At 42.5% G+C, this 13,531-nt stretch overlaps 2 protein-coding genes across 2 annotated transcripts in view; one reads left to right on the top strand and one right to left on the bottom strand.

Moving 5' to 3' along the window:
• Positions 1 to 13,531, bottom strand: part of LOC109415927 (cyclin G) — a gene marked incomplete in the record, with an annotated part of 220,614 nt that overhangs the window by 82,358 nt on the left and 124,725 nt on the right.
• Positions 7,656 to 9,373, top strand: LOC109415920 (adipocyte plasma membrane-associated protein Hemomucin-like). Its single transcript, XM_062850501.1, has 3 exons — positions 7,656 to 7,929; positions 8,005 to 8,213; positions 8,272 to 9,373. Exons 1-3 carry the CDS (start codon positions 7,826 to 7,828, stop codon positions 9,276 to 9,278), a joined length of 1,320 nt encoding a protein of 439 aa, XP_062706485.1. The 5' UTR covers positions 7,656 to 7,825; the 3' UTR covers positions 9,279 to 9,373.

Genomic DNA, 13,531 nt, shown 5'->3' with positions numbered 1-13,531 from the left:
TCCCAATCATTCATAAGCCCGTGCTCCAAATGGGCCAGTAACGGTAAAATTTTGTTTTCATTTGTTGGTCCTCTTGTTTAAAGGGCCGACAACCAAAAATTTTACGAACGGCTCTCGGCCCGAGCGCCGAGAGAGATAATTCTCTCTCTCAAAAACGGCCAAGCCTTGATACGATGTCAACAACGGACTCACTCGGGGGACCAACCCACGCTAAGAAAATTTTAGAAAGACTCACAATAAGGCTTACACCGGGTGAAGTTTTCCAAATTAGCTTAACATGTTTATCTATAATTTTTCATACTTTTATGATAATTTTTAATGCAAACTTGATTATTGAAGCATAGATACATCTATTCTTGTGTCATTAAAACGAAAAGCATGTTGAAAAATCCTAAAACTTTGAAATACGAATAGGAAATGTGATGGAAAATGTTTGCATAGATTTTTCTCAATGTTTACGTTCTAAGGATAGGCCCTTTTCAAATGTAACGCGAGAATACGCGCTCTTCTCTATGTGTATGTAGGTAGTTGTTACAAGAGAGTCATTTTTTGAAAGCTTTAAATGACTGACATTTTTTTCAAATTACTACATTTAATTACCGTCAATGTACCAGTAGCCGCTCGTGTTCCAATAGCCGCTCACGAGCTTAGAAATGAAGTTTACCTGCGAAAATACAATGTTTTTATCACGGTTATTCAAAATATGCGTGCTGAATTACGATTGTACGGAGAGGTTTGCACATATTTACCAGCTTTGCAGGGTTGTTGTCCGGCATTCTTGCAACATGCCCTGCCCACCGTATCCTTCCGGCATTGGCCACCTTCTGGATGCTGGGTTCGCCGTAAAGTGCAGCGAGCTCGTGGTTCATCCTTCTCCGCCACACACCGTTCTCCTGCACACCGCGTCGCTCGAAAACTCCGAGTGCTTGCAGGTCCTCCTCGAGCATGGTCCATGTCTCGTGCCTGTAGAGGACCACCGGTCTTATTAGCGTTTTGTACATGGTGCATTTGGTGCGTGGGTGAATCTTTTTCGACCGTTTCTTCTGGAGCTCATAGTAGGCCCGACTTCCGCTAATGATGCGCCTCCGAATTTCACGGCTCACGTTGTTGTCAGCCGTCAGTAAGGATCCGAGGTAGACGAATTCCTCCACCACCTCGAAAGTATCCCCGTCTATCGTAGCATTACTACCCAGAAGGAGCTGGTCGTGTACGGTTCCGCCTACCAGCATGTACTTTGCTTTTGAGGCATTCATCACCAGTCCGACCTTTGCTGCTTCACGTTTCAGGCGGGTGTACAGCTCTGCCACCGTTCCAAATGTTCTTGCAATAATATCCATGTCGTCCACAAAGCACACAAATTGACCGGATTTTGTGAAAATCGTTCCCCGGCTGTTGAGCCCGTCGCATCACACCTTCCAGAGCGATGTTGAAGAGTAGGCATGAGAGTCCGTCACCTTGTCGCAGTCCCCGGCGAGATTCGAATGAACTGGATAGTTCACCCGAAACCCTACGCAGTTTTGCACTCCGTTCATCGTTGCTTTAATCAGTCTAGTCAGCTTCCCAGCAAAGCCGTTTTCGTCCATGATTCTCCATAGCTCTGCGCGGTCGATACTGTCGTATGCCGCCTTGAAGTCGATGAACAGGTGATGCGTTGGGACCTGGTATTCACGGCATTTCTGGAGGATTTGCCGTACGGTGAAGATCTGGTCCGTTGTCGACCGGCCATCGATGAAGCCGGCTTGATAACTTCCCACGAACTCATTCGTTTTAGGTGACAGACGACGGAAGATGATCTGGGATAGCACTTTGTAGGCAGCATTTAAATTAGTGATCGCCCTGAAGTTCTCACATTCCAAATGGTCGACAGGTGACCAACTTTTCTGGGTCCATCTTGATGAGTTCAGCTGCGATACCATCCTTACCAGCTGCTTTGTTGGTTTTCAGCTGGTGAATGGCATCCTTAACATTCCTGAGCGAGGGAGTTGGTTCATTTCCGTCCTCCGCTGTACTGGCGTAGTCGTTGCCTCCGTGCCTACGTTCTCCACGCCATTCAAGTGCTGATCGAAGTGCTGCTTCCACCTTTCGATCACCTCTCGCCCGTCCGTCAAAAGGCCTCCGTCTTTTTCCCTGCATATTTCGGCTCGCGGCACGAAGCCGTTGCGGGATGCGTAGAGCTTCTGATAGAACTTCCGTGTTACTTGGGGACGGCACAGCAGTTCCATTTCTTCACACTCCGCTCCTTCCAGGCGGCGCTTTTTCTCCCGAAAGAGGCGTTTCCGCTTCTGTTTGTAACGTTCCACGTTCTGTCGAGTCCCTTGCTGCAGCATTACCGCCCTCGCTGCGTTCTTCTCCTCCAAAACCGTTCTGCACTCTTCGTCGAACCATTCGTTCCGTCGATTCCGGTTCACGTACCCGATGGTGTTCTAGGCTGGGTCGTTGATGGCTACTTTCACTGTACTCCAGCAGTCCTCTAGAGGGGCCTCATCGAGCTCGCCCTCGTCTGGCAACGCGGCCTCGAGATTCTGCGCGTATGCTGAGGCGACATCCGGTTGCTTCAGTCGCTCTAGGTTGTACCGTGGCGGTCGCCGGTACCGTACATTGTTGATGACGGAGAGTTTTGGGCGCAGTTTGACCATCACCAGATAGTGGTCGGAGTCGATGTTGGCGCCACGATAAGTCCTGACGTCGATAATGTCGGAGAAGTGCCGTCCGTCAATCAGAACGTGATATGATCGATTTGAGATTCCGTCTGCTGTGGTGATCTCCAGGTGTAACAATAAAGGAGACTGTGTTGGAAAAAGGTGCTACGTATGGCCATATTTTTGGAAGCGGCGAAATCAATGAATCGTAGACCGTTTTCGTTCGTCTGCTGGTGGGCGCTAAACTTACCAATCCTCGGTCTGAATTCATCCTCCTGGCCTACCTGAGCGTTTAAATCTCCTATGATGATCTTGACGTCGTGGTTTGGGCAGCGATCGTATTCGCGTTCGAGCTGCGCGTAAAATGCGTCCTAGTCATCATCAGTACTTCCGGAGTGTGGGCTATGCACGTTTATTGTGCTGAAGTTGAAGAATTGGCCCTTGATCCTCAACCTGCACATTCTTTCGTCGATCGGCCACCAACCGATCACGCGCCTCTGCATATCACCCATTACGATGAAAGCTGTTCCCAGCTCGCGTGTGTTGCCGCAGCTCTGGTAGATAGTATGATTACCTCTAAACGTACGCACCATGGATCCTGTCCAACACACCTCCTGCAGCGCTACGATGCCGAACTTGCGGTCCTTCAGTAGATCGGGAGTACACCCGATTCTTTTTTTGCACGGTTCTGGTTTTTGCTATAACTCAGTCATTTTTCAACCGATTCTCATGAAATTTCTTACACATGTAGCCACGATTAGTACTATCAGTTTACAAAATTTCATGAGAATCGGTTCAAAATTGACTGAGTTATAGCAAAATAACGACCCGTGCAAAAAAAGAATCGGGTGTATGCGGGTGCTCCCAATGAAGTTGAGAGATCGGCAGTTCCACGTACCGAGTTTCCAATCGCAAGTCCTTTTTGTTCGCTGGGGTCGTTGCCGTTGGTCTCGGTTCGTATTATTCTGTTGCTGATTTTCCGTTACAATGGTTTTTTTACGGTTGGCACGTAGGGCCTGACACCAACCCCCTACTTTCCGGAGGACCATAGTGCATTGTTGAGCTTAGAGTCCTTCCCTGGCACTCGGACGTAGATTAGCCGCCCGTAACATGGGGATCAGACAGTGTTGTGAGCCGCTCCTCCTTGAGAACAGACGCTCAGTTTTGCCGAAGCAACCACCCCCCCCCCCTCCCTGTCAGCCTACGACCAAAGTTCCCACCGGGGTTGGTTACCCGATCTTCCCTAAGGTTGCTCATAGTTTCCGGTCGGTACCACGAGGAGGTAGGGATAGGAGTTGCTTTAGAAGATATGGTTCTTGAATGAAGTGTTGGAAATGGGATCCACCGCTCGGAATTCGCGTTCTCCGAATTTGGGACAGCGTATATCCTGGATACCTGCCACATTAACGCCGACATTCTGCAGTTCACGAGCCACGAGCCCAACACGTGCGAGTTCATTCAAAGTTCTTACGTTCTAAGATCCGACTTTACAATCGTCCTTAATTAGTTGCCGGGTATGTTGCCGTTGAATCAATTCGTTTACTCTACTATTGCTTTTGAAGAGACGAACTAGCCAAGGGCTGAAAGTCTCTCATATAAATCAATTAATCAATACTATTGCTTTTCTTGGTGTTTGAAGGTTTTCAGCAGGCTACCTTACCGGAGCCGCACTGCCTACATCGCCGCGTTGAAGGGGCTGCCTCCTTACGTTGAGCACATAGTGGGTGAGGTGCGATGCAAAGAGAAAAGAGATCGGATAAGCGTCGAAGCACACTCTGTGGAAACTATATGCAGAACGCATAAACCGTACATAGTAGATGAGCTGCGATGAGTGCGGAGATGCGATGGAGCTGCTTCGACGCATGTGAACGCAAGAGAACGCTTGTCGGGTATGGTTTTTATGATTGCGCTCGTTGTGTATGTAAAGCAATGAGGATTTAATGTGTTGGGAATGCTAGAAGGTAATATAAAATGCGTTAATATGTTGTTGTTTTTAAACATAACTCAATGCTTTTTCACGTGACATGCATTTTGATGGACCAAACGTAATAGAAATTTATCATACTGTCTATCGATCGCCATGTAAAATAACATATTTCATTGCATATAAAATAGTATTCCATCAAATCGTTTAAGTTTTTTTACAGCATAATTGTTATTATATGTGTATAAGAAAACATTTTATTTTCTCTGTTCGGGATTTGAATCAAGTGATCAATGTTTGATATGGTCGTTTGTTCAGTGCATGTTATTCATGTGCAAGTTAGAAAGTTTAAGGTTTTATGTATTCAACTTAATTGCTAAAAGGATTCTGATTGAAAGGTTCTGCTTTTTTCTTTGTCAGACAAAACTAGATTCCTTAACGAAAAGAGTGTGACATCGATTTCGATTGATACTCTTTTATCTAATAAGTATATGATGAATATTCAGGCTTATTCTGCTAATCAGGCTTATTCTGCGCGGCGTGTGAGGTGATACGAGTCGAATGAGGTGACAAAAGTCGACTCGCCCCATTTGATTTACATTAGTCGTCTCACGTCACGTGAGACGAAACCGTCCGTCTCACCTCACACGCCGCGCAGAATAAGCCTGATTGTGTACTTATTAGAGACATCTTTTCTCGTAGATATCGCCAAAAATTTTGTAATAGAAAAAAACTATACCGTATCACCTGATACGGGACGCCGTGTTAATTTTCCTATCTTCCCTCTCTTTCTAACAATTTGCCTCACGATTTTGAAGATGTTAATCTCGATTTCTATCGTACAGAAGAGGCTAAAAAACAATCAGCATATGCACTGCAAGTGAGCATACACAATGATAAGTTTTTGTTCCATAATATGCAGTAGAATCTGAGGTTACATCTTAGTACCAACAGAGCAATGGCGGATATTTCCTCGATCGTCCCGTTCGCCCTTAAATAATACATACTTGCCGAATTTTTGTTTCTTTTTGCCGAGGTCAGCACAATCAAGTAATGTTGTAATGCCGAAATCAGTATAACAGTCTCATATTGATTTAAATTGAAATCAACACTCAGATAGCCCAGTTCGGAAAGTAAAAATATGTGTATACATAAAGACATCGCTCACGCGGATATACATGTTATAGGGTGGGGCGGGGCAAGATGGGTCACCTAAGGATGCATCACCATAACTTTGTAAATACAAATCGTATTGGTTTGTATTCGTCCGCTACTCTTCAATACACTAGTTAGCTATGCTAAAAGTCGATAAAAAGATCATTAAACACAAAATATGATGTTAAACAAGCAGTTTTAAAAAGTGATCAATTTTGCGCCGTGAAAAAAAGGCGGGGCAAGATGGGTTACCTTTTAGGTAATTCACATTTTCTCAACGAAAAACGTCAAAATATAAGATTTGTTCCGCATTCATATATGCTCCATATCCATACTGAGTAAACAAGAGCTACTAGTAAACATTTTATAAATTTATTTGGAATATAAAAAACTTTACGATTCGAGTGGTCCTCAGGCGACTTGAAAATCGATGTTTTTACTAAAAAAATATCATAATTTTATGTTATAATTTTAAGCGTTCATTCCGCTTGATTGAAGTCAGTTATGAGATAGTCTTGTGATAAAAAATAAATAACTTTTGAATGCTCCAAAAATACGTTCAAAATTGAAGGTGACCCATCTTGCCCCGCGGCCGTTTATATGGAGATTATATGGGATGTATCGCATAAGAAAAATGGCTAAAAACCATTTTATTTTTCATTTCCAATGAGAGTGAATAATTTTTCAATCAATGCCCTAAACTTTTGTATATTCATGCTGGTCATCTAACAAAATTATTAACATAATCAAAACATGAGCAATGCGCCCGAAAATGGCACTGACCCATCTTGCCCCGCGACCCATCTTGCCCCGCCCCACCCTACATTCTTTTCTCAAATAAATTAATTCAATAATCTCAATCTTGTACAGTTATACCAGATTTTTTTTGAACTGGTCGGTTTTTGCTCTTGCAACAGGATCAAAACTGACTAAGTTATAGCAAAAAAAAACGGCCCGCGCAAAACATAAAGCGGGTGCATTTTATCTTTCCGCTCTTATAGATGAAACGATCATTTCACTACCCACATCCAAAGAAGCGCTTCAACATACAAGCGCCTTCATCGATCAAATCACGCCACGTGAGTCGTTGATGCGCACGAAATAGGCGAAAAAGGATGTGAAAACAACATGCGCACCCTCATTGAAATCCACATGCACTATGGCCTATCAAACATCCCTCTTCTCATCTCATAACTTATCGCATCCGATCGCATCTCACCTTACCCACTATGGTCACAGCCTTAGGTATAGCTGACGCGATACAGCATTTCCTCAATCTAGCTAAAGTCAGAAGGCCAACAGTGCCCAGGCTGAACTACCCACTAAGCACACAACTCTTAGCTGGCGGTCTTTGTCATCGCTTGACCCGTGGAAGCATGAGGTAGGAACTTGTGAGAATCAGAGTTGTTTTGGACGCTCTCCTTCTCGACTCATCGTTTTGCAGCCCATTACGAGAACAACTACTAGGGGGAGGAGTGGGGGTTTCTGGCTAAAGTCTACGCTCCATACAAATTTCAAAATTTTTGTATGGACGAATGTCTACGAGGGGGGAGGGGAGGGGTCTGAGATAGCCAAATTGGATTTTCAGAATCAAGTATTACATCAAGATAAATCATATACAGGAGTATAAAAATTGCAAGATGTGATGGCTGGAAGATTAGGCAAGCAAACTCCTCCATTTCATTATTAGTGAATTGTAAAAAATATCATTCGGTAACTGAAAACAAACCACGATATCTTCTCTACCCGCAGAAAATCCCTTTTTGGTGTCCTAAATTTTGCCGTTTGTGAACCAGTGTTATAACGTGTGAGCTTTTGCAGTCAAAGCTTCCCTTAACAATCGAATGGTAGAATGCGTGTGAAATAATAAGAGAGAGACGAGAGAGTAAAAAACATCACAATCTATATATACATTCACATGCATTATGCCAAGAGCCGAGTCAGATAAGATAGACCGCGAAACATTTGCAGAGCTGAGGCTAAAGTTTACAAACATAACATCCTATGCAGACATCGAGCTAAGAAAGCGAACGCCTGCGAGGTACAAAAATCACTGCAGCAGTATTGATAAATTTCTTGTCTGAAAATAAATCCCTCCTAGTCGAAAATGGGTTTTATGTCTACAGCAGCCCATTTATCGATATTCGTTGCAATAGTGGCCATCATACCCGGCTTGCCACCTTTCCCAACATTCCCGTTCAAAGAGTTCAGGTAAGTGCAAAGTTCAATATTCCTAGTACCAATACAATAGAATCTACCTATGCAATCTCATTGAATCGATTTCAGTGTAAAGCCTCCCCGGCGCCTTGAAGGGGTCCTCGCTCCCAACCAGCTTCTCAACAATCCGGAACGATGGCTAGAAAACCAACTGATAGCTCCGGAGTCCATTTTGGTTCGAGGCAATAGCACATTCGCTTCGATCGCCGGTGGTAAAATCGTCGAAATTACCGGCAAGGATCAGATCCGAGTGATCACGAAATTCGGAGTGGAATGTCGTGAGTATATCATAACTCGTTATCAAACAACTTTATCAAAGGCCCCTTTCTTCAATAGAGGGCCCCTACCATGAACGCGAATGTGGACATCCCCTGGGGATAGCCTTCGACACCCAAGGCAACAACCTGATTGTGATTGAACCGTACTTCGGTATCTATCAGGTTCAGATCAAAACCGGTCAGAAAAAGCTGCTAGTCCCGTTGGATCAGATTATCGAAGGCGGCAAAAAGTCGCGAAAGCCGGGTATCCCAATGAACCTGGAGGTGGCGAAGAACGGAGACATCTATTGGTCGGAAATGTCGTCGGATTTCCGCTTTGAAGATGGTCTCCAAGCGATGCTGCTCAACCCGTCGGGACGTCTCGTACATTACTCGCGCGCTACCGGCCAGAACAAGGTTTTGATCGATGAAGTCTTCGGTGCCAGCGGAGTCGCACTCAGCAAGGACGAAAGCTTTGTTTTGGTGGCTGAGCTTGGAGGGCAGCTGATACGTCGCTATTACCTGAAAGGTCCCAAAGCGGGAACTCACGATATCTTTATCGACGGACTACCAGGTCAGGTTGATAATCTAGTGGAGGATGATACGGGTATCTGGGCAGCCGTTCTGATTGCCGTAGATGACGAAAATCCATCGCTTTTGGCAAAACTTGCTTCGTACCCGAATGTTCGGAAGTTTCTCGTACGATTGATGAGCATTCTAGAACTACCGTTTGAATACCTGTACGAGAAAACTGGAAACTACCTTGCCTTGCGAGCATCGCATTTCATTGGTAACTTCAACAGCGTATTCGCGCTTTTCCCAAAGCGTGGTACGGTTCTACGTCTGGATTGGAATGGTAACATTTTGGCAGCACTGCATGGTGACGATGGCCAGACCAATTTGGTTGCACATGCCGTACAGAGTGGAGACTATCTACTGCTAGGTTCACCGTTGCACAACTCAATTAGGAAAGTTAAGCTGACCGATGAGGTGCTGCGGATTGTGTCGCCAGGACGGAAGAGCGTCCCGGAGGTGACGATAGATTTCAGCGAGAAGGAGAACAAGCTGAAGCACGAAGATTTGTAACATGACATGTTGGAGGAAATGTGAATAAATTAGTCATAAAACATATTTCGGTTAGGAATGGTTTACTTAGCTTATTAAGAGGCAAATTAAAGATTATGTTGGTCGTTTCTAAATAAAACCAATAAGAAAGTTATCACATTTGCTTTTTTGTTTTCCTTTGGTTCACTTTGTAGTACTTACTACAGTAGCTTGTCTGGTTTTCTATTGTCCAGTTTATTTCCCTATAGATACTTTCAAGTAAGTCATCGTCTTGAAAAGGGTATCTTCTAATTGTGATGGTTTATCTTCACCACACAAGTGCCAATATCATCTGGAGCAACGTAGATATTAACTTGAGATGCTCCAGTTTAATGCAATACTTCAGTAGTGCAGATCTTGGATTACTTAATATGTATAGGTAACCGTCCAACCTTCATAATATCTGCTAGAAGAAATGTTGATATGATTAGATCTACCACGAGCTAAAGAAACTTTATCTGGCTATCGCTACATTTTTTTTTGATGTTTTGAATGTTACTTGGTTTCACCTGGGACAAAACCTACTTATCAGCGAAGCAGTTCTATGAGCACTTCCTCAATTTAACTGAGAACTTCTCTACCAAAGATTATTTTGCATTCGTATATCGTGTGGGAGGTGTTACAAGTTACAAGTGTTACAAATTACAATATCTCATATTAAAATCCATATCAGAGGCTCGGAAATACTCTATGCTTTATCATGGCTTAAGCGCCACTTTCGAGGTACGAGAGAAAACCGGTCAATTGAGTCTTCACCTGAGGAGTTCTCGAACAACAAAGCTTCTGTTAGAGTAAGCTGGCCAACATAAGATAATGCAGAATTCCATACTGTCAATTGGATTGAACTTCCTCCAAATTGCACTAAACGGAAACGTAACTAAGAATAAAAATATAATCAATCGTCAAATAAACAAAAATTCTTGTGCTTTTTACAATTTCGGATTGGACGGTTTGTTTGGGGTTTACGGTTTAGGAAATCCTCAAAAACACTAGATCATGGTTATGTCTACAGTCTAACACATACCTGCGCAGGTTTTTTCTTCGCCGACTAGATGCTGTTCGTCACGGCTCGAAAGTGGCGTGAACCTTGTCGTTGGTTGTGGGCACCTTTTTTGCGATGGCAGCGAAAGGAGTGATCCGTCTTCGCTGCAGTATTGGTGCGCAGCGATTGACTCCGGCTGGACGGAAGACCTCCGATTTCCGGGACGAGAACGTCCGGAATTGACCTTTAGAGGAAGCCCACTTTTCTCAACGACCCGGCTTCGCGTACTAAGATTACTACTAGGCCGAGCGGGGTTAAGAGGACTTTTAACTATCAGTTCGGGTTCCGGTCCTTTTTTTTTTCTTCAACCACCTTATTTAGGGGTAGTAGGGGCAATATGACCATACGGGGCAATATGAGCCACCCTGAATTTGGCCTTATTATCAAGTTTTGTTCTGTTCAAAGCCTTGGGATCTTTTATAGAATGCTTCAATCACGTCTCACTATAAAAACCGTACCAAAATTCGATTCTGAAATGCAAATATTAATGAAAATTTAATTTTTTGCTACGAACGCAAAAATGTTATAAGATTTAAAACTCCAAAATAAGCTATTAACAGATAACTCCCTACTGCCCAGGTAATTATTCCATTACAGTTGATACTGCTACTATTACTGAGCAGTTTGTGGACAAGTCTGAATTTTTCGAAACTGAAATTACAACAAAACAAGAATTTTCCGAAACGAGTCTCTACGGGGCAATATGGTCATACCTGCCCGGACCAGTGGCGTAGCCACGGAACCCCGGAGTGTATAAAATACACTGAATTGTTGTTAAATAATCATATTTTTCTATTTCTCACTCCTTACGAAACATTTGTGCTCATTCTGCGAATGGAGTGACGTGAGAAAAGTCGGAGTCGTATATCGAGATGAGGAATCCACTCTCGAATGAAGTGACTCGCCGTGTAAATCAAATGGAGAGTCACCTCATTCGAGTCGAGATTTCTCACCTCGATATACGACTCCGACTTTTCTCACGTCACTCCATTCGCAGAATGAGCACAATTGTCTAAAAAAAACAAACAAGTTTTAAATTATGGCTCATATTGCCCCGTATAGCTGGGAAACACATGAAAATCAATGGTTTTCAAAAGTATTTCCCAACAATTAACAAAAAGTTGTTTTCATAACTTATCGACGCAATATCACTCCTAAGCATGGTTCAATTACATTAAAATAGGTAATTATTTGTTGAGTTTTTCTATGCATTTCAGAACGATTTCCTTATGTGGCCCATATTGTCCCGATCACCCCTACAGCTCTTTTGTACACTAGGGCACTACAATTGGCAGCTGCACTGATTGATTCCAATAGGCAGCTGCACTTGTACAGCGCCTAAATGTATCTAGATTGAGTTTAAATAAGGGCGAAAGTAACATGAGAGAGTTCTCTTCATCGACTCTCTCTTCTGCAAATCAAAGTGACAAGATGCAAATTCAGATGAACTTTTTTACACTTAGACGCTAGATTGCATCGCAACCTAGCGATTTATGACCAAAAAGTGCTACCATACTTGCATCTTGTCACTTTAATTTGAAGAAGAGAGAGTCGATGAAGAGAACTCTCTCATGTTACTTTCGCCCTTATTTAAACTCAATCTAGGTATTATACTCTAATTCTACTTTATCGAACTGCTTGCCTTGCGCTGCTGTCACTTTTCTACCCTGTCCATGGTAGAATGATGAGCACGAGGATGTTGATGTGTGACTCTTGAAGATCAACTGACGAAAAATTTTACGAAAAAGTGCCGGGGCTGGGATCGAACCCACGACCATCATACGAGTAACTACAGCGCATTTGGCCCCTCAGCTCCAATGCACAATGGTCCACGAATCAAATTTACGAGGAAAGATGCATTTAGCGCCTTCAAATGATTTTCTAGATTAATATGGTCTTCTACAAAGTGGTTCCTAAAAATAAGGCCCTCTTATCAATATACATGAAAATTAGGGTGGTCCATATTTTCAAAGAAATTGTGAACCAAACTTTTTTATTTGCAAGAATAACTATATACATTCTTCGGGATAGTTGTAGATCTATCAATTTTGAGCAAGTTTGCGGAAGACACTTTTTATGTAGCTTTAAAATTGACCGATCTAGCGGTATTTTTCTGAATAAGCTTAGGGTGGTTCAAGAAAAACCGGTTATCTGGCGTTAACTTTTTAAGTTTTGATTTTTCATCAAAGTCGCCCAAGAAACACTTGTAGAGCATTCGAAGACGCGTCGTTTCGTGAGCTGAGATGGTCGTTATCTCTTTTGGTTCAAAAGTTACAGGCATTTTTTCTTAAAAAATCATAGTTTTTTAAAAAGGTGTTATGATGGGTTGGGGCAAACATAAAAAATATCTTTTGCTCGCATTCAAAAGAAGAAATCGTCCCCTTAATGCTAGAACTAGGTAACTGGTTTTGCGAAATCGCAAGAAATTTGTTTATATCTGAACGTATACCACAATAAACACAAGTTTGTCAATTGAAAATCCGAAAACACATATTAATTCAACATTTTAGACCAACAAAGAGTTTGTTTTATACCAGGATGAGTTTTACCAGCCATTTTTATCCGCACTTTCCAAAACGAGTTACCTAGCTCTAGCATTAAGGGCGCGAAATGTTGTTATAAAACATATCAAAAAATTGGAGGGGTGTTATTTTTGTAACTCAAGTCAAAAGTACCTATTTTTTCTATAAAATCATCAATAAAATGGTTCTTAGACAACTTTTATGAGAAATTTGAAACAAAAAAGATAAAGCGTTTAAACTGTTTTGACCAAATTTGGGGCATTTTCTTATAGTTTTCATAGGGTGACGCTAGAACAAATCGTTTTATTGCTTTATCTTTTTTGTTTCAAATTTCTCGTCAAAGTCGCCTAAGAATCACTTTTAGAGCTTCCAAAAACGCGCATTTTTGTGCGCTGAGAATGTTGCTACGTCATTCCGTTCAAAAGATATTGATGATTTTCTAGAAAAAATAGGCACTTTTCAAGTATTTTTAACTTGAGTTACAAAAATAACACCCCTCTAATTTGTTTTATAACAACATTTCTTCTTTTGAATGCGTGCAAGAGATATTTTTTATGTTTGCCCCAACCCATCATAACACCTTTTTAATAAACTATGATTTTTTTAAGAAAAACGCCTGTAACTTTTGAACCAAAAGATATAACGACCATCTCAGCGCACGAAACGATGCG

The sequence above is a fragment of the Aedes albopictus genome, chromosome 1, assembly GCF_035046485.1.
Source record: "Aedes albopictus strain Foshan chromosome 1, AalbF5, whole genome shotgun sequence".
NCBI classification, from domain to species: domain Eukaryota; kingdom Metazoa; phylum Arthropoda; class Insecta; order Diptera; family Culicidae; genus Aedes; species Aedes albopictus.
Note: the sequence above shows the minus strand (reverse complement) of the source record. Positions and strands in the feature narration are given on the sequence as shown.

Excerpts from the sequence above, each read along its gene's own strand:
- LOC109415920 (XM_062850501.1), top strand. The coding sequence starts at position 7,826 with ATGGGTTTTATGTCTACAGCAGCCCATTTATCGATATTCGTTGCAATA. Across the intron at positions 7,930-8,004 it reads TTCCCGTTCAAAGAGTTCAG|TGTAAAGCCTCCCCGGCGCC; the intron begins GTAAGTGCAAAG and ends AATCGATTTCAG. Across the intron at positions 8,214-8,271 it reads GAAATTCGGAGTGGAATGTC|AGGGCCCCTACCATGAACGC; the intron begins GTGAGTATATCA and ends TTTCTTCAATAG.